The 26,725-nt window shown below is 65.9% G+C and overlaps 13 protein-coding genes across 13 annotated transcripts; 7 read left to right on the top strand and 6 right to left on the bottom strand.

The window, feature by feature from the left end:
* Positions 1 to 151: 151 nt before the first annotated feature.
* MICPUN_99064 (predicted protein) lies at positions 152 to 1,120 on the top strand (the record flags this gene model as incomplete). Its single annotated transcript, XM_002499919.1, has 1 exon — positions 152 to 1,120. The coding sequence occupies one exon, from the start codon at positions 152 to 154 to the stop codon at positions 1,118 to 1,120; it is 969 nt and encodes a 322-aa protein (XP_002499965.1).
* A 67-nt stretch (positions 1,121 to 1,187) lies between these two features.
* MICPUN_56345 (predicted protein) lies at positions 1,188 to 3,092 on the top strand (the record flags this gene model as incomplete). Its single annotated transcript, XM_002499918.1, has 1 exon — positions 1,188 to 3,092. The coding sequence occupies one exon, from the start codon at positions 1,188 to 1,190 to the stop codon at positions 3,090 to 3,092; it is 1,905 nt and encodes a 634-aa protein (XP_002499964.1).
* A 76-nt stretch (positions 3,093 to 3,168) lies between these two features.
* MICPUN_79058 (predicted protein) lies at positions 3,169 to 4,494 on the bottom strand (the record flags this gene model as incomplete). Its single annotated transcript, XM_002499435.1, has 1 exon — positions 3,169 to 4,494. The coding sequence occupies one exon, from the start codon at positions 4,492 to 4,494 to the stop codon at positions 3,169 to 3,171; it is 1,326 nt and encodes a 441-aa protein (XP_002499481.1).
* A 948-nt stretch (positions 4,495 to 5,442) lies between these two features.
* MICPUN_56347 (gif-like protein) lies at positions 5,443 to 5,924 on the top strand (the record flags this gene model as incomplete). The annotated part of the gene is made up of 2 exons (XM_002499917.1): positions 5,443 to 5,460; positions 5,682 to 5,924. 2 exons carry the CDS (start codon positions 5,443 to 5,445, stop codon positions 5,922 to 5,924), a joined length of 261 nt encoding a protein of 86 aa, XP_002499963.1.
* Positions 5,925 to 6,135: 211 nt separating this feature from the next.
* On the bottom strand, positions 6,136 to 9,816 carry MICPUN_56348 (nit2-like protein 1; the record flags this gene model as incomplete). Its single annotated transcript, XM_002499434.1, has 1 exon — positions 6,136 to 9,816. The coding sequence occupies one exon, from the start codon at positions 9,814 to 9,816 to the stop codon at positions 6,136 to 6,138; it is 3,681 nt and encodes a 1,226-aa protein (XP_002499480.1).
* A 1,000-nt stretch (positions 9,817 to 10,816) lies between these two features.
* On the top strand, positions 10,817 to 14,731 carry MICPUN_56349 (protein arginine methyltransferase; the record flags this gene model as incomplete). The annotated part of the gene is made up of 1 exon (XM_002499916.1): positions 10,817 to 14,731. One exon carries the CDS (start codon positions 10,817 to 10,819, stop codon positions 14,729 to 14,731), a length of 3,915 nt encoding a protein of 1,304 aa, XP_002499962.1.
* A 288-nt stretch (positions 14,732 to 15,019) lies between these two features.
* MICPUN_56350 (predicted protein) lies at positions 15,020 to 15,952 on the bottom strand (the record flags this gene model as incomplete). Its single annotated transcript, XM_002499433.1, has 1 exon — positions 15,020 to 15,952. One exon carries the CDS (start codon positions 15,950 to 15,952, stop codon positions 15,020 to 15,022), a length of 933 nt encoding a protein of 310 aa, XP_002499479.1.
* A 1,024-nt stretch (positions 15,953 to 16,976) lies between these two features.
* Positions 16,977 to 18,418, top strand: MICPUN_107794 (predicted protein). The gene has a single exon (XM_002499915.1). The coding sequence runs from the start codon at positions 17,035 to 17,037 to the stop codon at positions 18,289 to 18,291; it is 1,257 nt and encodes a 418-aa protein (XP_002499961.1). The 5' UTR covers positions 16,977 to 17,034; the 3' UTR covers positions 18,292 to 18,418.
* Positions 18,348 to 20,060, bottom strand: MICPUN_56352 (predicted protein; the record flags this gene model as incomplete). Its single annotated transcript, XM_002499432.1, has 1 exon — positions 18,348 to 20,060. The coding sequence occupies one exon, from the start codon at positions 20,058 to 20,060 to the stop codon at positions 18,348 to 18,350; it is 1,713 nt and encodes a 570-aa protein (XP_002499478.1).
* A 417-nt stretch (positions 20,061 to 20,477) lies between these two features.
* On the top strand, positions 20,478 to 22,002 carry MICPUN_54175 (predicted protein; the record flags this gene model as incomplete). Its single annotated transcript, XM_002499914.1, has 1 exon — positions 20,478 to 22,002. One exon carries the CDS (start codon positions 20,478 to 20,480, stop codon positions 21,858 to 21,860), a length of 1,383 nt encoding a protein of 460 aa, XP_002499960.1. The 3' UTR covers positions 21,861 to 22,002.
* Positions 22,003 to 22,011: 9 nt separating this feature from the next.
* On the bottom strand, positions 22,012 to 23,649 carry MICPUN_56354 (predicted protein; the record flags this gene model as incomplete). The annotated part of the gene is made up of 1 exon (XM_002499431.1): positions 22,012 to 23,649. The coding sequence occupies one exon, from the start codon at positions 23,647 to 23,649 to the stop codon at positions 22,015 to 22,017; it is 1,635 nt and encodes a 544-aa protein (XP_002499477.1). The 3' UTR covers positions 22,012 to 22,014.
* A 393-nt stretch (positions 23,650 to 24,042) lies between these two features.
* Positions 24,043 to 25,356, top strand: MICPUN_90093 (predicted protein). Its single transcript, XM_002499913.1, has 4 exons — positions 24,043 to 24,324; positions 24,452 to 24,479; positions 24,661 to 24,747; positions 24,938 to 25,356. Exons 1-4 carry the CDS (start codon positions 24,224 to 24,226, stop codon positions 25,247 to 25,249), a joined length of 528 nt encoding a protein of 175 aa, XP_002499959.1. The 5' UTR covers positions 24,043 to 24,223; the 3' UTR covers positions 25,250 to 25,356.
* A 28-nt stretch (positions 25,357 to 25,384) lies between these two features.
* On the bottom strand, positions 25,385 to 26,639 carry MICPUN_107796 (predicted protein). The gene has a single exon (XM_002499430.1). The coding sequence runs from the start codon at positions 26,427 to 26,429 to the stop codon at positions 25,458 to 25,460; it is 972 nt and encodes a 323-aa protein (XP_002499476.1). The 5' UTR covers positions 26,430 to 26,639; the 3' UTR covers positions 25,385 to 25,457.
* Between the last annotated feature and the right edge of the window lie 86 nt (positions 26,640 to 26,725).

Here is a 26,725-nt window from a genome sequence, read left to right as displayed (position 1 = left end):
GATGAGGCGAACGGGCAGTACACGCAGAGCGGCCGCTCGCATCCACGGGTCGCGAACCGAGGTGCCTCCCACTCTGCGTCAAGAGGCTCCGGCCTTGCCCTTGGAAGTTTAAACTCTTGTCTGCCCGGGTCAGTTCCCGGCAAGTCAGATCATGCTGCGCGCCGTGCTTCTCCTCTCCCTCCTCGGGTTCGCCCGGGGGTGCAGGCCCACGGTGACGTGCGACGAGGCTTCATCCGTCGGAGGAACCTCCGTGTGCCACGCCACGTGGGTCTGCACCTTCCAACCCACCGTCCCGGGCGCCTCCACTCCGCTCAAGTTCTACATCGACTCGGGCGTCGTGGACGGGACGGGGCTCCTCTTCAACTTCAGCCGGGCTCCGGGTTCGCTCATCGGCGGGACGTACGGCGGAACCCCGTCGTGCACACCCGCGGGTTGCGACACGAACGATATATCGCTCACGTTCCAGAGCGAGGACCTGCAGGCGTCGTACACCACGGGCGAGTGCGAGGTTGGGGACACCCCGGCCAAGTGCAACATCGAGTCGACTCGCAAGAACCCCATCCCGTCGACGCCGCCGCTTCCCTTCGTCACCGCGAGGGTGCGGTGCGCCAATCAGGTGCTGCCGTGCATCGGGATGAAGGCCACCGTGGTCGTGGACTTCAACGCGGACGTGGCGTGGCCGGAGCCCCCGCCGTCGCCGCCGTCGCCGCCGCCGCCACCGTCGCCGCCACCGTCGCCCCCGTCCCCACCCCCGTCGCCGTCGCCCCCGCCGATGGCTCCCCCGTCCCCGGGGACGTTCGCGCGCGGTGGTTCGGGAACCAGGGCGTTCGGTGTCGTTGCCACCGCGCTCGTGGTCCTCGGCATGACGTACGCCGTCGTCGGATACGTCTACGTGAGGTACATGGTTCGCGACGAGCTCCCCGGTTGGACGTGGCTGGATCGATTCAGGTTGGCGCTTCAGCCGTGGCGGTGCGACGAGGAGCTCGCGAACGGCGGCGGCGAGGGCCTGCGCGGGGAGTGCGAGCTGCTGTGGTGCTGGTGTGTGCCGTGGTACTGGAGGCACAGCGAGGCGGACGCGGAGGCGGCGTTCTTCGCGTATCATCCCGTCGAGGACAACTAGCTATAGCTCCCGGATGTAGACATTTGCACCTTTCGCACACGCAGCACGGCTCATTTCTTCCGCAGCCATGGCGACGGCGCCCCCGGGGTCGCTCCCCATGAACCTGGGGTTCATCGAGGTCGCCGTGAAGTTCGCGGAGGTGATGCAGGAGTGCGATAGGCTCTGCGCCGTGAAGGACCCGACGGAGGAGCCCTTCAAGTCCAAGTACGCCGCGGAGCGCGCGCTGAAGTCGCTCGCATCGACGCTCACCGACGATCGCGTCGCCGAGATCGCGGGTCCCGACGAGCCCATCGTGGAGGCGCTGCTCGACCTTCGCGCGCGTCTCGCGCACCGCCGCGGCGTCATCGCGGTGGAGACGGAAGACCCGGCGAAGGCGGAGGGTCTCCTGGAGGACGCCGTGACGTGGCTCGGAGCCAGGGCGGGCGCCCCCGAGTGCGTCCACGCCCTCATCGACTCGTGCAACCATCTCGGGATCGTCTGGACCAACCGATCGGACCCGGAGAAGGCGATGCCCCACCTGGAGCGCGCCATGCGGGTGTACGAGGACCTCGACCCCAAGGACCCCGACGCCAAGACCCCGGCAATTGAGCGGGCCTTCACCAACACCGTCTTCTACCTCGCGCAGGTGTACGGATACGTCGGAAGGGACGAGGAAGCCGCGAAGCTGTGCGGCGCGTGCCTTCGACGCCAGTGCGAAGCCGTCCCAACCGCCGGGGGCATCGGATCGCGAGGGGGCGTCAAGGGGGCGTCGGTGTCGCCCGAGGAGTGGGCGCAGAACGCGGCGCAGCTCGCGGGGTTTTACGCGGCTCGCGCGTGCTGGGCCACGGCGAGGCACTGCGCGGCCGCCGCCGAGAAGGTCTTCGCCGACGCCAACCCCGGGTGGAAGAGCTCGGAGGTGGACACTTCGAGCTCGGAGGTCGAGGGTTCGATACCCACCGGGAGCGGGCACGGCGTCGGAGCACTCGACGACGACGCTTTAAACGTCGGCGCCAACGTGCACCTCGCGTGGGCCAAGCTGCACTTGCGAAGGCTGACGGCGGCGACGGAACTCTTCGCCACGAGGGGCGCGACGGAGACGGGCGCGGGGGGCGAAGCCAAGCGGGCGGCGTCCACCGGCGACGATAACGCGCTCATCGTGTCGTTCCCGACGCTCCGGCTGGGCGACGGGGGCGCGACGTCAGCGACGGAAGCGGCGAAGACGGTGGGGATCGTGTCGCAGGGTCCCGGAGAAGGCTGGGTGCCTCGGGACTTAGCAACCGCCAGGGCGGTTTTCAACCAGGCGGCGCGCAGGTTTCGCGCCGCGCTGGCCCGTTACAAACTCGACGGCTTCGTCACCGAGCACTGCGACGTCGTCCTCGACGTCGCGCGTCTGCACAAGCACCTGGCGTTCTTCGAGGAGTCCAATCCGAGGCGGTACAACTCGTTACAGCGCCGCAGAGCCGAGCGATGCGAACGCGTCGCGGCTGAGCTCTCGAGGGACAAATACCCGGGACTGTACAAGACGCTCTGGTTCGAGTACGCCGAGGCGCACAGGGCGATACTGGAGGGTAAGATCCGGCGCGGTCGGCCGCCTTTGTCGCTCGGGGACGCCGCGAGGTGCGCGACGCGCGGGTACACGGCGTACGTGGACACGTTTGAGGACCAGGTGGGTTCAGATCGGCTAAACCCGAGGCGGATTATCGATTCGGATGAGGAGAAGACGTACGTCACCGCTCGTTTCATCCGCGCGAGGACGGCTTCGAAGCAGCACGGGCAGTTCGGTAGCGAGGCGGACGCGCTCGGCGTCGCGCTGATCGATTATGAGTTCGTTCCCGCGTACGTCAAGGCGCACGGGTTGGTGGGCATGGAGCAGGAGTCAGATCTGTGCGAGCAGATGTGCGCGCTCCTCCCGACGAAGATCGTTCACCTCCGATCGATGGAGAAGAACGCCGGGAAGGATCCGCTCGCCGTGGATCCGCTCGCCGTGCAGTAATTTGCCATCTACGATAGCTACTAGCTAGCCACTACGACACGGTGACGATGAGTCTAAAACCCTCACCGCGTCGATACTAACGCTCATCGAACCCCTTGGCTATGAACTCGGTGGCGTATCCCACGTGCATCGCCACGCCCCTGTAAAGCACCGACTCGTCCAGCACGTACCTACCGCTGTGTAGCGGCCACGTCGCACCCGCGGTGACGTTGTACGCACCGAGCCACATCATCGTGGACGGCCACTCCTCGGCGAAGAACGAGAAGTCCTCCGCGGGCATGACGGGCGCGACGTCCAGCACGGCTTCGGCACCGAACATGCCCGTCGCGACTGAGGACGCCAGGGCGGCCGCCTTGACGTCGTTAACGGTGGGAGGGTACTCCTCCCTGACGTTACCGTCGGGCAACACCGGCGTGAACGTCACGGCGGCCTCGCACCCGTGCGCCTTGGCGGTACCCGTGGCCTCCTTCACGATTGCGCCGTGGATCCACTCCAACGTTCGCTTGTTCACCGCGTGGAACTGTCCCATGAGCCTGGCGGTGTCGGCCATCACGTTGTCAGCGTCCCCACCCGCGTCAAACACCGTGACCGTTACTAGCGCCGAGTCGAGCGGGTCGGTCAGCCTCGACACGATCGTCTGCATCGCCATCACCACCGCGCCGCCGCACACCACCACGTCGACGTTTTTGTGGGGCACAGCCGCGTGACCGCCCGCGCCCCGCAGGTATATCTCGAAAGCGCCGCTGCCGGCCATGATTGTGCCGGAGCGGGTCCCCACGGTTCCACTCGGGGTCTCGGGGTACGGCCAGTTGTGGAGCGCGAAGGACGACTCGATCGGCGGCTTCATCGCGCGCAGGCCATCCTCGAGCATGCGGCGAGCGCCGGCGCCGCCCTCCTCCGCGGGCTGGAACACCAGGCGCACCGTGCCGCGGAGCGAGCCCTCGACGGACTTGAGCACCTTTGCGGCTCCAAGCAGCATCGCGGTGTGGCCGTCGTGGCCGCACGCGTGCATCTTGCCCGGGACCTGGCTCCTGCGCTCGGCGGGGATATCGGACTCCTCCGTCACCGGCAGGGCGTCCAGGTCCGCGCGAAGAGCCACCACCGGGGCGGAGCCCGACCCTATCGTCGCGACCACTCCGGGAGACGATACCTCCTCGAACGACACTCCAAATGCCGTCAGCTCGCGCTTCACCAACGCCGACGTCTTCGTCTCCGTCCACATCAGCTCCGGCTGCAGGTGGAGCTCGCGACGCATGCGCACAACGTAGTCCGCCACGTCCTCGGAAACCGTCAGCACCTTGCGGAGATCGTTCAGGTTGGACGCGCAAGTCCCGTCGCGACACGCCTCATCGGCGCTCACCGTGACGTGCGACGCGGCGCAGATCGCGGCGAAGAGCAACATCACGCGAAGTTTCATGTCGACCGTCGCGCGCTCGGTACTGTGGTGGGAAAAAGGACAAAAATCGTTCACCTCCGATCGCTCGAGAAGAACGCGGAGAGGGATCCGCTCGCCGTGGATCCGCTCGCCGTGCAGTAATTTGCGATCTACGATAGCTACTAGCTAGCCACTATGACACGATGACGATGCGTCTAAAACCATCACCGCGCTCACGCCTTCCCAGGAGCCGTCTTGAAGCACGTCTCCAGGAAGGCTAGGAAACCCACGGCGAAAGTCTTCCCAACCGCGGGAGCCACCGGCAGACCCCTCGATTGCGCCACCTTCCCCGCCGCCGCCGCCGCGACCACGTGCACGCCGAGCAGCACCAGCGCGTAGAACCTCAGCTTGGCCTCCAGCTCGGTGGAGATGGCCCCGATGCGGCTCCAGTCTCCGGAGTAGCCCGCGTCCACGAATCCCAGGATACCGACGAAAACCGCCCCCTGGAGGTACGTGTTGAACCACCGCGCGTCCGCCACGCTTCGTCCCGCGGCCTGGTAGAAGTCCAGGCAGAAGAACTCGGGTAAGTCGTCCTGATCGGATGATCCCGCATCCTCGTCGGCGGCGGCGACGCGGGTCATGAGCCCGCGCTGGCTCGTCCCCACGCGGGTCATCTTGTTCGTCTTGATGAGGCGCGCCGGGTCGTGGAGGGTGGACCTCGCCGCGGGCGCCCCGGCCCGGCACCGCGCGCGAGAGAGGCGCCGCGGGACGAGCGGGACGAGCTCAGGCAGCGTCGACGCCGAGTGGGCGACGGTGACGCGGCAAGCCATCACGTCGAGACGTGCGAGCCGATGTGTGAACCAGTAGGCTACTGTCCTTTAAGCAACCCGGAAATTTCACCGGGAACCGCTCAAAAGCACGCGCGCAGCGAGCGGCGCGAAGGGATCGCGAGAAGAAATAAAAAGAGAGTGAGCGATGTCGACTCCGGTTCAGGTGCGTGTTGTGGCCCGTCCGGCGCAACCCGCGTCCTCGAGACACCAAACCCCGTCGCTCACCGCGGGGCGGTCGCTTTTCCCACTTTCTCGGGCACCGCAGATCTCGGGCGAAGCCCTCAGCCTTGCCGGACCCAGGCACCTTCCATCCGCCCGTGCGTTCGTCGTGTATCCCGTATTTGCTAACATCATCGTCGCCCCGGCGCCCGTCCCTCCTTCCAGGCTCACGGGAACGCCGCCGAGAAGGTGATCACGACGGAGCTTATTCAAAAATACCTCGATGAGAACCAGACGCTCATCCTGGCCATCCTGGAGAACCAGAACGTGGGCAAGCTGGAGGCGTGCAACCAGTACCAGGCGAGGCTGCAGCAGAACCTGATGTACCTGGCGGCGATCGCGGACGCGCAGCCGCCCCCAAAGCCGGGGGCGAACGCGGCACAGGGCGGAGCGGGGGCGGCCCAATGAGGGGGTTTCCCAAGGGAGTCGAGGTTCCCCAGCCTCGACCCGCGCGCTCGCAAAATAGACACAGCACCTTATAGCCTACGACCTTAGACCTCGCGAAACGAACAGTCATCAACTCAAATTTACATTCGCGGGGGAGCGTCCGACGCCACCTCGGGTAGGATCGGGTCGCCCGCCGCCTTTCGTTTCTACGTCGCCTGGCCTGCGCACAATCTCAGTGCGCGTGGAGTCGGATGGTTCCGGTTTGACAGTTCACCGCCCGACACTCGTCCAAGTCGGCGTCGCCCCCCAAAGTGCACCACTCCTCCGTGTCGTCCTTGTACTTCAGCCTCAGCTTGTTGCCCACGTCGGACGGGTAGAACGACTCCGCCAACCGCGCCCTCAGGTCCGCCGTGTTCATCCCGGGCGACAGCTTCAGCCGCACCGTGTCCGTGCCCATGGTCACCTTGACGACAAAGTTGACGGCGTGCGCGTTGACCGCGTACGCCGCCGACGTCATCGTGGAGATCTCCTGGCGCAAAATCCCGGGGCGTATGGAGTGGAGCATCTTACCGTCGGGTGCGTTGGGGGACACCATGTACAGCTTGATGTGTTTTCCGCTGTCCACGCCCGTCTGACCCATGAACCCGTACGCATCCTTCAGGTCCTGATCCGTCGCAAGCACGCACCAGTCGTCCTCGTCGTCCTTGTACTTGAGCCGCACCTGGTGCTCGGGGATATCCATCACCTCGGACACGCGCTTGATCAGCGCGCGGTGGGAGACCTCGTTGAGGAGCCTCATGCGGATCATGTCGTCCTTGAGCATGAGCTTGAACACCTGGCCGGGCCCGGGCGCGCCGCCGCCGCCGCCGCCGAGCGGTTGCCCGCCGCTGGACCAACCACCGGAGCTGGCCCCCGCGGCGTCCATCGAAGATTGCATGTGGACGTCCATGCGCTGGTACGAATCGGATCGCTGCATCGGATCGGATCGCTGCATCGGCAGCGAGTTTTGACTTTGCAGCGCGTTCATGGCGCTCATTCCGCCGTGCATGTGACCGTTGTGGGTGCTCCCGCCGCGCTGATCGCCCCCCCCGTTGAAACCACCTTCGAACGAGTTCCACACATTCGCGCCACCCTGCTGCTGATTCGTGTGCATTTGCTGCTGGTTGTACATCCCGCCGTTGAAGTGGACCTGTCCCTGTCCCTGTCCCTGTCCCTGGTTGGAGTACTGCATGTATCCACCCTGCTGCTGCCCGCCGTGCCAGGTATTCCCGCGCTGCTGCATCGATATCCCGTTCCCGTTGGCGTCGTCCCTGAACCGGGTCGCGCCGTGCTGCGAGCCCCACGGGTCGTGATGCTCATCCTGCGGCGCGCGCTTCATCCCGCTGAATTGGTTCGCACCGTTCATGCTCCCACCCCTGCCGCCACCCATGGGGTAGCCCCCGTGCGCGCTGGACCCGCGAATCCCGGGTTTGCCGCCGTTCATGCCCATGTAACCCATCGCGCCAGGGGGACCGTTCATCGAAGGGTTGGCGCTGCCCGGGCCGCTGCCGAGGAAACTATCATCATGCATGAGCGATCCGGCGTACCCGCTCCCGCCGCGCTGGCTCGTTCCCCCGTCGTCGAACATACCCCCGTGAACGGAGCCCTCCTGGTTCCACTGATCGCCGCCGCCGCCGGACAAGACGCCGCCCGTCTCCGCACTGAGCGTCTTGAGCGCGCTCTGCAGCCGGCCCTGCTTCGACTTGAGGCTCCGCCGCGGCCACCTCGCGATGCCAAAGTGGCGGCAGATTCGTTTCAAGGTGGTGGATCCCACGCCGAGGTCCTTTGCGGCGTCCTTCAGGTGTTTGTTGAAGTGCTGCGACAGCATACTCAGGGTGATTCCCCACGGCGGCTCCTCCGGTCCGTGCTCCTCGGTGTTCCACTGCCCAGGCGCGTTGGAGGGCTGGTAGAGTCCACCGCGCTCGGCGCCGTCCGCGCCGTTCCGGTCCCCGCCCACGCTCATCGCACGATCGTTATGGGACACCACGCCCTGACCCACCTGCTCCTGGTTCGCCACCCGCAGCTGCGCGGCGCTCTGCAGGTAGTTCCACAGGCTCTCCACGCTCTTCTGCTGCTGCTGCGCCGTGGTCAGGTTGGACGGGAGGAACACCTCAAGGACAGCCTCGATGGGTGCCTTTTGCGGGGTCTCCCCGTCCGACTGACCCGCGTGCGTGGGTTTGAGCAGAATCTTGCACGCGCACGCGCCGTGAAGTCCCAGGAGCGCCGTGGTGTGCTGCAGCGGCCACTCCACCTGCGAACCCTTCTGCACGTCATCCACCCAGATCATGGTTCCCTTCTGGAAAGCCTCACCCACCGGCCCCTGGCCCTCCTTGATGGAAACCTGCTTCGAGATCTGCCTGTAGGGCATGGTCAACTTATCCTTCACGCAGAACGGCGCGCCCGCGGTGATCAGTTTTCCCTTGTGCGCCACCCAGCACTGCGCAAAGGGGAACTGGAGGCCGTCGCACATGTTCTCGAGCGCCACCGAGTTTGACTCGCACAGCGTGGGCAGGACGTCCTTCAGCGCGCTCTTCATCGTCAGCTCGGTGCCGAGGCACTCGTGCCCGCACGTGTAAAACCCGTGTTTGTTGAGCGATCTGGACGTGAACTCGAACACCTGCCCCAGCGAGGACGTCTGGTGGTCCATCAGCATCTCAATCACCGCCAGCGGCATCTCCTGGGTCTCTTTCGGATCGCTGGCAAAGATGGGCACGGCGATGGTCGAGTGCACCTGGCACTCGATCGCGCACGCCAGTCGTGGGTACTCCAGCGGCCTGTAGCAGCACACGCTCGGGGTCCACTCCGGCCGCTTCAGCAGGAAGCACCGGCCGGGTAACCCCAGCAAGCCGTCGGGGGACATCGGCGACACGTTGAAGAAAAACTGGCACGACGCGTCGTGATACTTCCAGAACTTCTTCTCGTGCACCGTGTTCACCCGCGAAAGGTCCTTGTGCGTCACCAACGAGATGGCGCCGCTCTTCTGGTTGATCCGCGGGACGAAGAGCTGCAGCAGGCTGCCGTACTCGAGCTCGGTGGATATCGTGTCGAGGAGCTTGCCGATCCGCCGGATCAGCACCTCGGGCGGCACGTTCAGGTCGGGCACGGCGCCCGGATTCTTGTTGCCGGCCTCCACCTGCTGCGCCCGCGCGATCTGCATGGTGGATGAAATTTCTTTCACCATGTCGAGCGCGCTGGTTCCGTCGCCGCCGCCCACCACGTCGTTCTCAGCGCCAGCGCCCGCGCCGGAAAACTCTGAACCCTCCCTGCTGCCGCCGCTCCCGCCGCCCTTGCCGCCGGAGCCGCCGCTGTTCAACCGCGTGCCGCTGCCTCCGGAGCCGCCGCCGACGCCGCTCCCGCCGCCGCCGCTCCCGCCGCTCCCGCCGCTCGTGCGGTTCTGGTTCGCGGCGCCCTCGTTTTTGTTGTTGCGGGGGTCCTTACGGTTGGAAGCCATGGCAAGATCCATGGCGACTACGTTGAGCTTGCCCCCGTTCTGCGCCTGGTTCCGCGACTGCCACTGCTTCGCGGCGCGGTGGAGATCCTCGGAGTTGAAGGTCTTCCCGCTCTTGGCCGCGCGCGCGGCCAAAGTCTGGCCGATGGGCGCGCCCATGATGTCGTCCCCGTTCTCTAGCGCCTCCCACACCTTGGAGAGATCCTCGGAGAGAGCGCTCGTGCCCGGGGGGGGGCGGGCCAGCCCGTCTTCGTCGCCCTCGACCAGGAACTTCAAAAACTCCGAGAGCTCAGGATCGTTGATACCCTGAAAGTCGAAGTTCTCGGCGTTGTCGTTGCCCGACGACCCGGGGCGCTTTCCCTGTGTCTGCCCCGCACTTTCCGCCCCCGCGGAGCCATCCCCCCCGCTCGATCCCGCGCGAGTCATGGCGCCCCCGCGCCGAGTCCCTCTCGCGCGCGCGCCGGGTGGCGCCGGGTGGCGGGTTCGATTTCAGACGACCGAAACGCGCCTCAGAAAATCGCGCGGTCGCCTCGACGCGTCGCTCCCCCCGCGCGTCGCCTGTGGCCGAGTCGGATGCGCGCAAACCTCTTTTTCCGTGCGTCACACCGTGTAGAACCGGTCAAAAACCCGAGCTGGCCACGCGTTCTCGGGAAAATCGTTTGTCCCCTTCGCCTTCTTTACGGAGCCCCGACGCGTTTGCGAGACCGCTTGCCCTTGCGAGCGGGTCGGGAAGGGTGCTCGGCACTAAAGTTGAACGCTGCGACGCTCACGCGGCGATCCGGCGATCCGCCGCGCGAACCCTTTGCCCCGCGACGAGCCTTGAGACGACAGAAATCGGCGAGGCGGCCTTCCCCGGAGCAAAAGGGCGCCAACCGGAATCGCCTTTTTTCAAACCGTCATTTTAGACCAACAGACCAACGAAACGAGACGGGATCGCGAAAAAGGGTTATTCCGGAGAGGCTCCGGAGCGCTGAGAGCCACGTGATTCTCACAATTCGCTGACCGACTCCACAACTATTTAGTCAGGCTTTATTCCACGGCTGATATCAATTTCTCGTTCTGCTTGGTACGCTTCTCCGGAACTCCCGTGCCCTACTCGTCGCGGGAATCGGCAGTTGGACTTTTTTGTCTTCTTCTTCAAACAGCAGCGCAGTCATGTTTTTTTGAATTTTTTCATGTTCACCGTTAAGCTAATAACGACATCAGCCAAACGACGTCCAGTCTAAGAGTTACCCGTTGAGTTTTTCCTTCCAAAACTCCTGCTCTAAAAAAAATAAAATCGACTCACTGTTTCCCGTGCCAGTAGCAAGCATTCCAGGAAGGCCTGCTCGGGAGAACCAAAAAAAAGCGCGTTCCGAAGTGAATATCTGCACTTCGAAAGGGGTTGCCCCTGACTTCGGGGTGGCATCAAATATCTCAACTGATCATGAGACATTGCTCTAGCACAGAAGAAAGGTCCGATGCAGCTAAATACCTTCGTAATAGACAGAGCACGTCGAAGCGTCAAACCGTGTTTCCATACGAAAACGGAAAGGATTGCGTGTTAAGCTCAGCAGCATTTCGCGGGAGGCGAACGGCCGGCGCTGGGCGTTTTCCTCGCGTCGCGTCGAGCGAGACTCCACCCACCGGCGCGAGTGGGGACCCCACCACTGGACCGATACGCGCCATGACGGTCGACCCGAACAACACGAAACCGCGCGATGGGGACGATCGGGCCTGGAACGTCCCCTCCGAGGCGCGCGAGACGTTCGAGCGCGTCTCGTCGCTCCAGCTCGAGGAGCTCCTGAGAACCGCGAACGGCGACGAAGCGAGGGGACGGGCGGGACGCGACGGGAACGGGTTCGCCATGCCGGAGGACAGCGACGCGGATGAAAATTCATCCGACGAGTCCGAGGTTTCCGATGCCGGGGACGAGCGCGAAGATCTCGAAGACGTGGACGACGTCGAGCGCGGCGCCCAGCGGACCATCGAGGTATCGGGCGAGGAAGAGGCGGACGACGACGACGAGTCCGTCGAGAACGAGGCGACGGGTAGGGGAGAGCCGCACGAGGAGGACTCCAACGACTATGACCATCCCGAACCTTTCGAGGACGTCGAGGGCGAGGAGGAGGAGGAGCGTAAGACCCGCGCCAGGCTGGTGATCATCCGCCTGCGCGACGAGATGTTCGCGTCCGATCCGCACTTCAAAAAACGCACAGTCGCGCAGCTCAACGCCGAGGCCGTCGCCTTCCTCAAGAAGGGCGACGACCTCCGCTGCGTCGCCGCTTTCGCCAAGGTGTTCCGCAAGCTCAGGGATAACCACCTGGTGCACAAGGACCTGCACGTGTGCCACAGCAACAGAGCCGCGGCGTACCTCAACCTCGGGCTCTTCGAGGAGGCACTCTGGGACGCCATGCGATGCCAAACGCTCGCTGACGAACGCTTTCATCGCGACCGCGACGCGATCTCCGTGGCGCCCATCTACGTCAAGGCGTTCGCGAGGCGGGGTTTCGCGCTGATGGGCCTGCGGAACCCGAGGCAGGCCAAGGTAGAGTTCGAGAAGGGTCTCCGGATGAACCCAGAACACTCCGAGTGCAAGCGTGGCCTCGAGGAGGCCACCGACGCGATGCTCGCCGATCTGCTCGCGGGTCGCGGCAAGGAGACCCTCGCACTTCCCGCGTCGTCTAAGGTGGCCGGTCGGATTACCGCGCTGCCCCACGCCGCGCCCTTGCACCACATCCACCCGCGCGACATGCTCCCGGTGCGCCTGTTAACGCCGTTCCAGGCTGACAACGACTACCACGTCAAGGACACGTACAACTACATAACGGTGCAGGCCGACATGGAGATGCCCAAGCGACACTTCCGCTACCTCGAGGACACTACGCGGCGCACTGCATTCGCCGAGGCCGTCACGCGCGCGGTGGACCGCCTACGGGAGGACGCGAAGGACGCCCGCGTGTTGAACCTGGGATGCGGCGCGGGTCTGTTGGCGATGGAGGCGCTTCGAGCGGGCGCTCACCACGTCACCGCCACCGACCGCTGGCTCTACCACGCCATGGCCGCCAAGGAGAGTTTGCTCAACAACGGGTTCAGCGATGATCAGGTCAAGGTGGTGTATAAACGACCCACCGACCTCGCGGTGCTGAGGGACGTGCCAATCTCGTGCAACCTCTGCGTCAACGACATGATCGACGACGGCTTACTCGCGTCGGGGATCATCCCGAGTTTCCGGCACGCTCTGGAGAAACTCCTCCTCCCCGATGCCATCCTCCTCCCCGCGAGCGCGACGGTTCACGTCATGCCGGTGGAGATGCGAGTCGACAAGGTGTGCGGCCTGGACGTCAGCGCGATGAACCCCTACAGGTTCGCCCCTACCCACACGTCCGCCGTCGAACACGGGGCGGATGCGTGGATTCCCCTCGCGCCCCCCGTCGAGGCGTGGCACTTCGACTTCCAGAACCCGCCCGAGGAGAGCCAGACCAAGACCGTGGACCTCGCGTTCGAACGCGACGGTAAGTTCAACGCCGTGGTGTTCTGGTTCACGCTCAACCTCATAGACGACATCAAGATCACCACCGCACCAGTCGGGTACGCGCCCGGCGAGTACCCCGGCGCGGACCCTCGCGACTACGACAAACGCCCGACCTCGCTCCATCCCGCGGTGCAGTTCCTGGAGGGGGAGATGGAGGTGCGCGAGGGCGGGTTACAGCCGATGACGTGCGTCCACAACACCGTGTGCATGCAGTTCAGGGTCGAGGAGGCCGAGTACCTCCACCTGCACAGGCGGGTCGCCTCGTTTCCCCAGTTTCACTTTGGCCTCCTCCGCGACGAGGAACGCGCGAGGGCGTACGACGCGGCGATCGCGAGGCAGGTGGATCGCGCCATCGCGGGTCCCGATGGGTGCGCCAGGGTGCTCGACATAGGCGCCGGGTCCGGGCTGCTCTCCATGATGGCCGCGAGAGCCGGAGCGGAAAAGGTCATCGCGTGCGAGTGGCACGCCGAGCTCGCCGACTGCGCCCGCCGCAACGTGGCGCTCAACAAGATGTCCGGGCAGGTCACGGTGGCCCACTGCGACAGCGCCAAGCTGCAGCGCGGAAAGCTGGGCGTGCCCGTCGAGGGGTGCAACGTCGTCGTCGTGGACATGTTCGACGCTGGCCTCACCGGCGAGCACGTGCTGTTCATGCTGGAGAAGGCTCGGATCAACGTCTCCACCACCGACTGCGCCGTGGTTCCCGCCGCCGCCACGCTGTACTGCATGGGCGTCGAGGCGTACACGAGCGAGGTGAGCGGATTTGACATGTCCTCGTTCAACAAGTACCGGTGGGACAAGACCTACGACACCGTCCGCATGAACGACGTGCCCCACAGGATCCTGACCCGACCCAAGAAAGCCTTCGAGCTCTTCCTCGACGGGTCCAAGGGCAAGGGCCGCGGCCGCGAGAGCGTCCTCCGCATGGAGACCATCGCCAGCGGCTACCTCAACGCCGTCGTGTTCTGGTTCGACCTCCACATGGACGAGAAGGAGACCATCACCACCGCACCCCCGGGCGTGGGCAAGGGCGGGGTGCTCGACGAGGAACGGGACTGCGCCGGAGACGCCGTAGAGCTCGCCGCGAAGAGAGCCAGGCGCGACGCGAGGGCGAAGGAACGGATGCTCGAGGCGATCAACCGGCACAAGGAGACGCTCGCGTCCAACCCGCGGACGGACCTGGGCGAGAGGGCGTTCGCGGAGCGGGCCGCCGCGGAGGCTGAGGCCGAGGCTGAGGCCAAAGCCGCGGCTGAGGGCGAGGGCCAGGGCCAGGGCCGAGCGGCGGCCGCCGCCGACGAGATCATCCCCGCGTGGGACCAGTCCGCCGCCGACGACGAGGATTCGGATATGGACGAGGCGTCGGCGCGCGGGGGCGATCGCCCCGAGCACTACTGGGGCCAGGCGTTGCAGTACCTCGAGCGCGGCGTGCAGGTCAAGGCCAAGAAGAAGGTGACCCTGCTCGCCAAGCGCGAGCTCGACAGGGTGACGTTCTCCCTCAAGGAGGGCGTCGGCGGGTACGTGGGCAAGCCCCCGTGGAGGATCGAATGGGGCGGTGGCGCGTCCGTGGAATCCCCGCACTTCCAGCGCGTGCACTACTGCGAGCTTCTCGTGAGCGACTACCTCATGAGGCTCAAGGGTAAGAGGTTCCCGCCGATCGAGAAGGAGATGCGAATGATCTTGGCGCACTGCGGATCCCTCTTCCTGGACCCCGCGGTGATCCAGCACACGATGCACAGGTTCGCGTGCCTGGAGCTGGTGCACGACTGGGAGAACTTCTCCGCGGGTGCGTCCATGGAGGCTCTCACCAAGAGGCCGCTGCTGCTGTACTGATGCGGCCGAGGATGGGTTTTCACGCTGCCCGCTTTGCACCACTTTGATTAAACAGGTTTCAGTCTATGACACATGGGAACCTTCACGACGAGTGACCTACCTGTACTTGAGTTGAGAATGTCTTACTCGAAACAATCAAGCAAGTACAGGTAAATTCATCGGGCAATTCACTCGCCGTGAAGGTTCTGCAGGAGAAAGTGGTGCAAGGGGGTTGAGCGCATTGATCTGCCTTGTGCTCTTCTCGTTTCAATATCCTCTTAACCAAAAAAAATGTCGACGGATTGTCTCTCACGCGCGCACCAGCTCCTTCTGCTTGTTGTGCCACGCCACCACCTCATCGTACGGCAGCGCACCTCCGAAGCAGTCCAGCGCGGACCCCACGGTGATGTCCACCTTGGCGTCGCCCGCGCCCCTCACCAGCTCCAAGTCGGCGATTGACCTCGCGCCGCCCGCGTAGGTCACCGGGATGGGCGAGTGCCTCCCCAGCCGCCGCACCAGCTCGTCGTCGATGCCCAGCTTCATCCCCTCCACGTCGACGCCGTGCACCAGGAACTCATCGCAGTGGGACGCGAGCATCGCCATCGTGGCCTCGTCCACCTTGAGGTCCGTCCACTTCTGCCACCGATCCGTGACGACGTAGTAGTCGTCGCCCTTCTTCCTGCAGGAGAGATCCAGCACCAGCCTCTCCTTGCCGACAGCCTTGACGATGGCGTCCAGCCTCTCCTGGTCCACCGCGCCGTCGCGGAAGACGTAGGAGGTGACGATGACGTGGCTAGCCCCGGCGTCGATGAGAGGCATCGCCGTCTCAGCGGTGACCCCGCCGCCCACCTGGAGCCCGCCCGGGAAGGCGCTCACGGCGTCCATCGCCGCCTGGGTGGTCCCGTCGTCGCGGCTCAGCATGATGACGTGCCCGCCGAAGATGCCGTCGCGCTGGTACATCTTTGCGAACTCCGCGCTGGAAGTCTCCGTCTCGAAGTTGGTCTCCGGGGTCTCCGAGTCCGCCTTGCCGTCCGCCGAGTCCTTCAGCGTGCCGCCCACGATCTGCTTCACCCGTCCCTGATGGATGTCGATGCACGGGCGAAACTGCACTGCGCGTGACCAGACGGTGTCGTCGGATGCCGCCGCGCGGACCGCGAGGGATCCACGCGAGGCGGGAGAGTCACCGCGGCGCCCGGTGGGGACGCGCGCGGGCAATCGGAGGACGGTTGCGGCGGTTGCCATCTCGTTGTGCTGGATATCGATGTAAACCCTGAGCCCTCAAAATTCTTCATCGATCGGGTCCGGCACAAATCTTGCCAGAAACGGGCCGCGGGGCACAGAGATCACCCCGCTTGGAGACACACGCAACGAGCCTTCGGGCGCACGTACCCGTCGGCATGTCGCACATCCCATTCCCAGAGAGGTTCTACCTCGCGTGCACCTTCTGCGACCAGTGCGTGCCCCTCCCCGCGCCCGCACGCCACTCGGCACCTTCCAATCTTGTTTACGTTGTTTCCCCGATCGCGGCCTGACCTCCTCACCCCCGTCCCCACCCAAAATCCAGGCCTCCCCCGGGTGCCAACCCGATCCGCGAGGACACCATATGGTGGCTCCACGCGCTGCACGAGCAGGCCACGAAAGGTCCGTGCAAGCACCCGCGCCCGAACCCGTTCGATCCGTGGAACGGCGAGTTTCGATTCTGGGACGAGGCACCGGAGATCACCTGGGACGCGTACAAGGCTCTGCGCGACACCACCCCGCACGAGGCCATGGCGCGCTACGTCGCCACCGTCGAGATGGAGAACCCGCACTGGTGGGACGTGATGACGTCGGGGATGGACGACACGCGCAAGGGCGCGCTCGTATCCAGCGCCGCGGACTGCGCCAGGGAGTACCACGACGCGGTCAAAGCCGGCCTCCTCCCCTACGAACCCGCCCTCGCCGAGCGATCGATCGCGAAGGGCACCGCGTCGACGTCGACGCGGAACGGCAACGGCTCGAGCGCCGCGAACGGCATCGCGGCGATGCTCTCGGGGGTGCTGAACGGCGTGCTGAACGACGACGAGGCGGAGGCGGAGGCGGAACCCGAGTGGCGAGCGCCGGAGCCCGTCGCCGAGCAGGGCGAACTCGCGGACTTTCCCTCCCTCCTCGACGACCGAACCGTGATGCACGCGTGGACGGCGGTGGCCACGACGGGCGACGAACCCGTCCCGCGGTGCGGGCACTGCGCGTGGACGAGGGGCGCGAGGGAGATGTGGGTGACGCACGGGAACGTAAACGGTCGCAAGCTCGCCGGAGGACCAAAGGTGCTCGACCTCGCGACCATGTCGTGGTCGACGAGGCGCGCGAGATCCGCGCTCGACCACGACCCCGATCACAACCCTAACCCCGATCACAACCCTAACCTCGATCGCAACCCTAACCCTAACCCGCCGCTCGCGAGGATCACGGGGGCGAGCGCCGTGCTCGCGCCCAACGGCGCCGCGTACGTCTTTGGCGGCGCTGAGAGACTTCCGGACCCATCCGGAGACTCGGGTACCCATGCGGCTCGGGCGCGGCTGGCGACGCGACTGGCGGACGTCAAGGCCGGTAGGAAGGCGCCGATGATGTCGGTCAGGGCTCTGGATCTGGAGACGAGGCCCGCGACGGCGGACGACGGACGCGCGCGACGATCCCCCGAGGCGAGAAGGGCGGAGGTTGACTCGGAGGGGAACGTGGTCGTCGTCGGGTCGGACCCGGACGACTCGCCGGCGGCGCCGACGACGACCGACGACGATTCCGAGATGGAATGGATCGACGCCACCCCGTACGCGGACAAGGAGAACGGCGAGAACGGCAAGGACCGGTTCACGGCCATCGCCCCCGCGCCGAGGATGCTCCACTCGGCGACGTTGATCGGCGGCGACGTGTACGTGTTCGGCGGCGTCATGTTGGGCGCAGACAACGCGGAGAGGAGGGACGACGACGTGGTGTTGGGCGACCTATGGGCGTACGACGGCGCGGAGGGAACGTGGAGACTCGTTCACCGCGGCGAGAGGTCCACGGGCATGTCGAGCTCGTCGTTGGGCGGTGGTAAGGCGCAGCTCCCGCCCGCGGAGGCGCCGCCGTGCCCCCGCGCCGGGCACTGCGCGTGCGCTGTCGACGACAGGTTCCTGCTCATCTGGGGCGGGGACGAGGGGGAGCAACGGGGGATGGCACCCATCGACTTGCACGTGTTCGACACCTGGGCGAATCGATGGGTCCAGCCCACGGTGCTCGGCGAGGCGCGCGCGCCCAAACCGAGGTCCGGCGCGTCTTCGTGCGTGGTCGGAACGAGGTGGTTCATCTCGGGCGGCGGGGACGGCGCGGAGGCGAGGCCCGAGACGCACGCGCTCGAGTGCAGGGACGCGAGAGCCGGCGTGTTCCAGTGGACGCTCATCAACTCCGCGTCCAAGCCGGAGGATAAGGAGGCTGCCGGTAAGGAAAAGGCGTCGATGGTGGGCTTCCGAGCCAAGTCTGGGGATTTCCTGGTTATGTTCGGCGGCTTTGGCGGGTTCGGCTGCTCGGGGCTGACCCGCGTGATGCGCGTCTCCACCCGATGATTCTTTGAAATTGGTATAAAATTCGTCTCAACAACCAAAAATCATTCGACCATCAATCAAAAGCTGGCGTCGGGTCCGAACACGTGCTCTCGAAGGGGATCCGCACCTCGAGGGAACCCCACTATGACATCGTTTTTGAGGCCCGCGCCTGGGTGGAGCATCTTCATCATTCGAACCCCATACCCAGCCTCCGCCGCCGCCGCGCCACGGTCCAACTCGACAGCAGCCTTCGCCGCGCGGGGAAGGCGCCCGAGCTCGCCGGTGAACGCCTCCATCGCGTCCACCCCCGCGTGACCGCTCCAATCCGCGGCGGCTGCCAAGTCCATGTACGCGGGTCGCTGCACCTCCCCGCGCATCCATCGCGATCGCGGGTGGATCACGGTCAGATGCGGCATCCCGCCCCCGGGCCGGACCACCAACGTGTCGTCTCGCCAGTCCCCGTCCCCGTCCCCGTCCCCGTTCCCGTCCCCGTCCCCGTCGGCGGTTGAAATCGCGTTTTTCATCCCAGCCACCGACTTGAGCCCGCCGTCGCGCAGCTTCCCGATGCAGCACGGAGCCACCACAAACGCCGCGCCCCTCGCCTGCGCCTGCAGCAGCACCGCGTCCGTTCCGCTGCCGCACACGTGCAGCGCCAGGGCCAGATCGCATCGGCCCTCGTACTCCTCTATGAGACCCACCCTCGCGGCGACGTTCGCGAGGCCCGCGTCCCTCGCCCTCGCCGACAGCAGATCGATCGACCGGGGGTTGAGATCCAACCCGACAAAATCCGCCTCGGGGTGCTGAGCGGCGAGGGGCAGCAGCAGGTTGCCGGTCCCGCACCCGAAGTCCACGATCGTCGGCCGCCGTTTCGATCCGCCCGGACCGAGCCCGAGCGTCGTCGCCGCCGCACTCACCACCGCTCGGAAGGACTCCACCTGGAGCCTCTTCCGCGTGCCCCTGGCGGCTCCTCCCCGCTTGTTCGATCCAGCCGGGTCGGCGGCGGGCGGGCACTTCGCCCAGTCGATGAATCCCAGACCCGTCGCGTCGTCCTTGCTCGCCCACACGCTGTAGAGCGAGCCCCAACCCTCGCGCCACGTTTCGTCGTCCCACCACCCGTCGTCGTCGTCGTCGTCGTCGTAACGGTCGTAACGGTCGTCCGACGAGTCAGCCTCGACGAACCTCCGCGCTTCCCCCGCCGCGCGATCGTCGGTCCCCCACAGGGGATGGGTCCTCATCAGCCTCTCGAGCCTCTCCTCCAACGCGGCGGCGTCGCGCTGTTTACGTCGTCGTCGCTGCCGCCTGTTGTGCGCGCGTCGTTCCGCGCGAGCCAGCGCGGCGGCTTCGTCCTCGCCGCCGTTGTCGTCGTCATCGCTCGGGTCCCCGCCGTCGTTTTTCTTGACCGTGACCCCCGGGCTGGACCGCAGCGCCCTGCCGTTGACGTCCGCGCCGTCGAGCGCCGCGGCGGCGGCGCGCCCGGCGTCCGCGTCCGCGAACTCCAACACCGCGAACCCCCGGTTGAGCTTGCCCTCGTCGCGCCTCTTCCTCTGGTCGACGCGGGGTCCCGATCCCCAGCCCGGCACCGCGATGGACGACGGGACTGGGGACGCGGGCGTCGCGCGCGCGAGCGCGGCGGCGAGGTACCGCCGCACGTCATCCGGGTCGTCGAAGAAGTCCAAGTTCCCCACGTAGACGTACCTCTCGCCGGAGTCGTCCCGCGCGGCGCCGCTGGCTCGGACCGACGCGCCGTCGTCCGCGGCGGTGCCCACCACCGTCTCGCATCTCGTCGACATCGCGCGCCGGACGCTCGGCCGACGCGCGGTCGAGACGCCGCCGCGGGCCGTGGAGCGTCCACGCGCGACGCGGCGGGCGGATGTGCCCGCGCGAACGAGTGTCGGCATCGCTATCCGCGGGCGTATCGCCGAAGAGGGCATCTTCTGCACACCCCCACCGCGCGCCCGACGGCGCCACAAGCACTGGCTCTGCGGGCGGAGCCAGCGGCCTGACGCCAGGCAGGTGACGGGAGGCTGCTCACCCCGAGCGAGAAAAGCCGGCCTTATCCGAAAAGTGCCCCCGCGCGACCGCGACGGTTCACAGACCGTGAAAAGGACCCGAGGGGCGGAAAAATTGCCAAAAAAGTTCCCGGAAAACCGTTTCGTGAACCGCGGAAGGGGACACTCCTTTTCGGGGCGCTTTAACCTAAGGTGGCAATGCCGTCCTCTGCCCTCGTCTCCGGGATTTTACCCCTCTCCCATCGCCGGGTGTGCGTCCGTCGCCGCCGGCAACGCGTCGTCGTTGCCTCGTGGTCCTCCGCGGGCGCGACCCCGCCCGGCGTTCCCACCGGAACGCGCAAGCCCGTCGCCTCCGTCGTGGGCGCCGGAATCGTGGGCTTAACAACAGCGCTGAGGCTCCAGGAGGCCGGGTTCGACGTCACCGTGACGCACGCGGAGGACGAGCACGACCTCGTGAGCCACGGCAGCGGCGGCTTTTGGTTTCCCTACCTCGTCGAGAACATGGACCGCGTCGGTCCGTGGGCCAAGGCTACGTACGACGCCTTCCTCTCCGAGATGCGCGCCTCCCCATTCTACAAGCCCGGCAGCGTCAACAAGGACGTCCCCGGCGGCGAGTGCGTTCGCATGCGCGACGTGCTCGTCTTCGATGACCTCCCCCGACGACCCCCGGTCCCGAACTGGGCGCCGCCGGACATGCGCAAGCTCGGGACCGACGAGCTACCCCCGCTCGACGACCTGTTCGACGCGTACGGGGTGCACATCTCGGGCGGGTGGGGATTTCGAGCCCCCGTCGTGGAGATGCCGGGCTACCTGAGGGCGCTCCGCCAGCGCGTCGCCGACGGCGGCGGTAAGTTCGAGAAGCGCCAGCTCACCAGCCTCACCGACGCCGCGCCCCATAACGCCGACGTCGTGGTCAACTGCGCGGGCCTCGGGAACCACGAGCGCCACGGGCGACTCGCGAGGGACCCGGCGCTGTACCCCATCCGAGGGCAAGTCGTCAAGGTCAAGGCGCCGCACGTGCAGCAGGTTTTCGTGGCCGATCTCGACGGGTTCACGTCGTACGCCATCCCCCGCGGCGACTGCGTCGTCATAGGCGGGACCCACGACGACGACGAGTGGGACATCATGCCCGACAGGGACGAGGCCGAGGCCATCATGAAGCGAGCCGCGGCGTTTCTCCCGAGGGGGTACCTGGACAACGCGGAGATCTTGGGGCACTGGTCCGGCTTGCGCCCCGCGCGAAGGGGCGGCGCGAGGCTGGAGCTGGACGACGAGCCGGACGGTAAGGGACGCAGGGTGGTGCACTGCTACGGCCACGGCGGCGCGGGCGTGACGTGCTCGTGGGGATGCGCCGACGAGGTGGTTGACATCTGCCGGGATTGCGTCAAAGATACGCCGATGGCCGTCGCGAGACCCAGAGTCGACGACAGGGACCAGAGCAACAACGCGGTTCGAACCGGGGCGGACGTGCGAAGCTCGAAGTCCGCGCAGATCCTGAAGGACTGGATCCTGAAGAGCGTGAAGAAGGGCGGCGTCGCGCCGACGCCCAAGCCCCAGGAGCCGCTGCCGCAGGAGCGCTGATACCGAGAGCGCGAAGGGACGATTTTATAAACCGACGATTGTTTTGCGTGTAACAAGAACCCGGCGGGTGTGGTGACAACGCCGCTGTTATGGTATCGAGTGTATAACGCTGATTTTAATAAGTATAATACCCTATCAAGACACCCACGGCTCATCACTCCGCCTTTACCTTCCCCTTGAGAGAGCCGAGGAGGAAGTCGACGGCGACGGCGGCTGCGCACGTCGCCGCCATGTGGACAAACACCGCCACCCACGCCTCGACGTCGGTCATCTCCATCGTGTCCGTGTAGACGTTCACGATCCCCGTGCTGGCGTTCGCGACCAGGAACACCACGAGCAGCCTCCTGTTGCACACGTCGAGCAGCTTCGCGGTGCGACCGAAAGCGCTCGGGAAGAGCAGAGCGCCAAACACAAAGGCGCAAAGGGTCTGAGTGTTAAACGCCATCATCCAGAGCACGTACGCCGCGTTCGCGGACTGTCTGCTCACGGGCTCCACGTATAGGTGGCACGCCAGCGCCGCGCCCCAGAACCAGCCGGCGAGTATGCCCAGCCTCAACAGCCACTGCCACGCCCACTTGTCCCCGGCCTTGCCGTGCCGCGAAGGCTTCGACGCTTTGTCTGACGGTTGTTCGGACGTTCGGACGTCGTGTAGCGCCAGGACGGACCGCTCCAGGAGGTTACCCACGCCCACCCCCATGAGGTAGAGGGCGTAGTAGCCCGGGAGCGAGAACACGCCCTCCTTGTTGAGCAGATGCCAGTCGTCGCCCCTCGCGTCGCCGCGAATGAACTCCCCGATCCCCCGGTTCGTGAGGAAGTGTTGGTGCGCCGCGAGGACGAGCACGCCCGCGAGGGCGGAAAACTTGGGCGGGATCTTGACGAGCTGACCGGCGGCGCACACCGCCGCGAGGGTGAAGAAAAAGTTCCAGTACACGCCGTACTCCTCCACCGGCTGCTGGTAGTCGAACGCGTACACCGCGACCGCTCGCACCGTGCCGCAGATGAGCAGAGGCAGCGTGTTGTGAAGCGCAACCACCAGGTTGTACCCGAGGCAGTACGGCTCGACGCCGAAGTGGCACTCCTTAGTGGGCGGGACCCCCCGCGCCTCCCTGGACACCAGCGCGTTGGCCAGCACGAACGACCCGCTCCCGACATCCATCAACCCGATCCCGTGGTGCCGCGTCTTACCCAGCCGGCGGGGAAACGCGTGAAAGTCGATCGCGAGGATGGCGCAGGCGGTGGCGAGCGTCATGGCGGCTCTGTACGCGGCGAGGTACGGCCGAGGCGCGTGAGCCTTGGACTCGTCACCGAACGTCGAAGCAACGCCGTCGGGGAAGGACCAGTCGTCCCGCTTGGCGATGGAACGGAAGCCGACGTGCAGGACCAGCGAGAGGATCCCGGCGGCCGCGGGCATGCCAACCTCCGGGGACATCATCGCCGCGACGGCGGGCGCGACGAGAAAGACGAAGTCCGCGACGATGCCGTGCGTGGCGCTCGTGACTTTCGCGCCCGATCCGTCGATCGTCTCGCCCTTGGCGTTCGTCCTGATACCTCGCGCGACGTCGAACGCCCGTCTGGCGGCGGCGCCGAGCGGGACGATCGCGACGATCGCGGAGACCTCGGTGAAGGTGGTGCCGTCGTTGCCCGAGACGAACGCCTCCTTGCGCTCGCGCTTGGTCGACGGGATCGCGCCCTTCGCGGCAGCCTTGGCGCCCCACGCCGGGAGCGGGCACGTGATCAGCAACAGCGCCGCCATGAGCGCTATGCGCAGCGCGTGTCCTCGAGCCGTCATCGTCTCGGTGATGATATCGGCGCCGCGTGCGCCGAACGAAGTGATCGATGACAGTCGGACGGGGGTCAGAAATACGTGGCTCGAACTGCGAGTGCGACTGCGAGTGGAGCGCGCTTCAAACCGCGGGAGCCGATCGGCTGTGAAAAGCACCACCCGCGTGTGGATCGGGCGAAAAAAGCTGCAGGGCCAATTTTGAGGTTCGCAGACGGTCAATCGCGGTTTGATTTCGCTCATCACCGGCTGACCTGGCAATCTTCGATCGAGCTGGGTCTCCAAACCCCACTCGTGACCGCGTGTCCGTGGAAGAAAGCGAAGCAAACCCGGATTTTCCCGGGAAGCAATTCGGGCTCGTTGAGCCTCGGGACTGCCGTCGGGAAAGTGGACACAGTCGCCCGCGCGAGCACGTCACGCGCGTCGGAGACGAACCGTCGGGAGCCTTCCGTTCGACCGGCCTCACGCCGGCAACCAGTCGCTCGTAAAGGACCAAGCGCGGCGCGCGTCCCGGGAGGAGGTGCCTTCCGTTTCGGGATTTTTTAGGTATTCGTGTTCTCACGACAGTTTGTAACGGGAGAGGATGAGTACGAACTCCACGGCGGCGATTGCGGGGCCCCAGGGGTCCGGAAAGGGCGGGTCTGGAGTTGGAGGGGTATCCGACAGCGCCTCGGTTGCCAGGAGGTGCGTTTCCAGCGTCGCGCGCGCGGCTCAACGCGTAATTCGGCCGACACCTTTCGCCTTCCGGGACATTTCTTGCATCTCTATCGCTAACTCGTCGCACCTTCGTTTCCCCCGTACCTCCCCGCAGGCTGCAAAGCGAGCTGATGTCTCTGATGGTGCGTGCCCTGCTCTCCACGCGTATCTAGCCTCACGTTCGTGCGACCGGACCGCGCGCGGGGTCCCGGATCCCGCGTGTCGCCCCCAGAATCGGCGTCGAGCCCCCCTCGGTGCGTTTCGACACGCCCTGACGAGTTATTGACCCAAGCTTCGTTCCCCCTTTTCGCCTTCCCTCGACAGACGAGCGCAGACGCCGGCATCTCCGCCTTCCCCGACGGGGACAACATCTTCAGCTGGATCGGGACGATTGAGGGCGCCGCGGGCACGGTACGTCGCGCCCAAACGCGCCCAACCCAACCCCCGCGCCGCCGCGCCGCGAAGATCTCCCCGCGGACCGCGGGGCTTTTTCTCCCTCGAACCTGCCGAGATTCGCGCTGCCAACACCCCCCCAGACTTTTTGGCAATCATCCGCGCCGCTGACCCCGCCGACCCCTCGACCATCCTCTCGCCCACGCAGGTGTACGAGGGTCTCACGTACAAGCTGTCGCTCGCGTTCCCCAACGATTATCCGTTCAAGTCCCCCACGGTCAAGTTCGAGACGCCGTGCTTCCACCCCAACGTCGACCAGTTTGGCAACATCTGCCTCGACATCTTAAAGGAGAAGTGGAGCGCCGTGTACAACGTTCGGACCATCCTGCTCTCGATTCAGTCGCTGCTGGGTGAGCCCAACAACCAGAGCCCGCTCAACGCGCAGGCGGCGCAGCTATGGGAGAACCAGGAGGACTATAAGAAGACCCTGCACAAGAAGTACCGGGAGGACACCAAGTGATTTTGCGCGAGCGCGCGCTCAGCGCGCGACACTCCTTTCAACGAAGTAGCCCCTTAGCAGCTGAAACAAGCGACCTGTGTTCATAAAGCACGAGAGCATCGAAAATCGCGCGAGGCGTCACGTATCGCTAGTATTACGTCGGTCCCGTCTGTTAGATGATAATGAACGAACGTCTGTGTGTGGCTATCTACTAAGACCCCGCGTTGGGTCAGAACAGGATGCCGTCGGCGTCGAGCACGTCGATGTCGCGCCGCTCTCCGTCGTCGAGCCCCCTGGACGCGGGCGCGAGCTCCCCTCTGATTCCGTCCAGCACCGGCAACGCGCTCGACGGACCCACCCCCACGCACTTGTGCCTGAACGCCGCCTGCAGGTCCCTCTGTGAGTCCATGGTGATGTCCAGCTTCTCCTGGTAGCTCACCATCGGGTTCACCAGCACCATCTTGTCAAAGCTCTGCAGGACGTCAAAGTCCACGACGCCGAGCTGCAGCCGGTGAATGTACGAGTTGTACGCCCCCCTGGCCACCAGGTACGCGTCGCTGGACCGCAAGTCGCAGCCGCTGCCCGCGATGGCGCACGTCCGGGCCCCCACCACCTCCTCGCACCGGCACTGTCGCGGGCACCCGTCACCGATGGCAGTCTCCAGCGCGTACGGGCGCCAACCCAGACGGATGAAGTTCCACCGCGCGGGTTGTTTCAACAGGGTGGCGAAGTCCTCGTAGTCGGCGTCGGAGAAGACGACGGTGAAGTCGCTCCTGGCGTCGTCCTCGACCACGGCGACGTTGCCGAAGCCGCGCGCCCTGGCGTGGGACACCGCGATGGCGTGCGAGAACGTCGCGCGGTGCCAGTGGTCCATGTGGTGATCCTTGACGCAATCGTCGATGCGCTTGCCGTCCACCAGGAGGACCTTGTCCCTCCACGAGCTCGGCACCGAGACCTCCCCGCAGTCCACGCAGAGGACGTAAACCTGTTCGGCCATGCTGACCAGCTTCTCGAACGTGGGCGAGTACTTGTCGCTGGGTCCCTCCGCGGGCACCGTGAACGCGGACTTGCATCCGGGGAGGCCGAGGTACGGCTGCGTGACGTCCGGGGATAGCCCCCGGGTCTCTCCCCACGGCCCGATCGGGCCCACCGCCGCGAGGAAAACGACGCCGAGGAGCGCCAGGAGCGCCGCCGCGGTCATCAGCGGCCGGCGTCGCATCCCCGGCGCCCACCCGCTCTCCGACGACCCCGCGGCATCTTTTTCAGTTACCCGCTCTCCCCGCTCCAGCAGCGAAGACGTCTCGCACGGACCGTCCGAACGTGTCATGTTGCCGTCTCCGATGGCCGCTAGCGCTCTCTCGTATCCCACGCACGCGCCCGGGATCGTCGCTCGACCTGTCGTGGCGCGCTCCAGCCGCGCCGCTCGCTGTGAAGCGCCGAGCCGGGTGTTGGTGTTTTTTTGGCGCGGCTCGGTCGGCTGCAAATTTCCGGCTGGTT

This window comes from Micromonas commoda, chromosome 2 (genome assembly GCF_000090985.2).
Source record: "Micromonas commoda chromosome 2, complete sequence".
NCBI classification, from domain to species: Eukaryota; Viridiplantae; Chlorophyta; class Mamiellophyceae; order Mamiellales; family Mamiellaceae; genus Micromonas; species Micromonas commoda.
The sequence above is the reverse complement of the archived record's forward strand: the minus strand, read 5'-3'. Positions and strand labels throughout refer to the sequence as shown.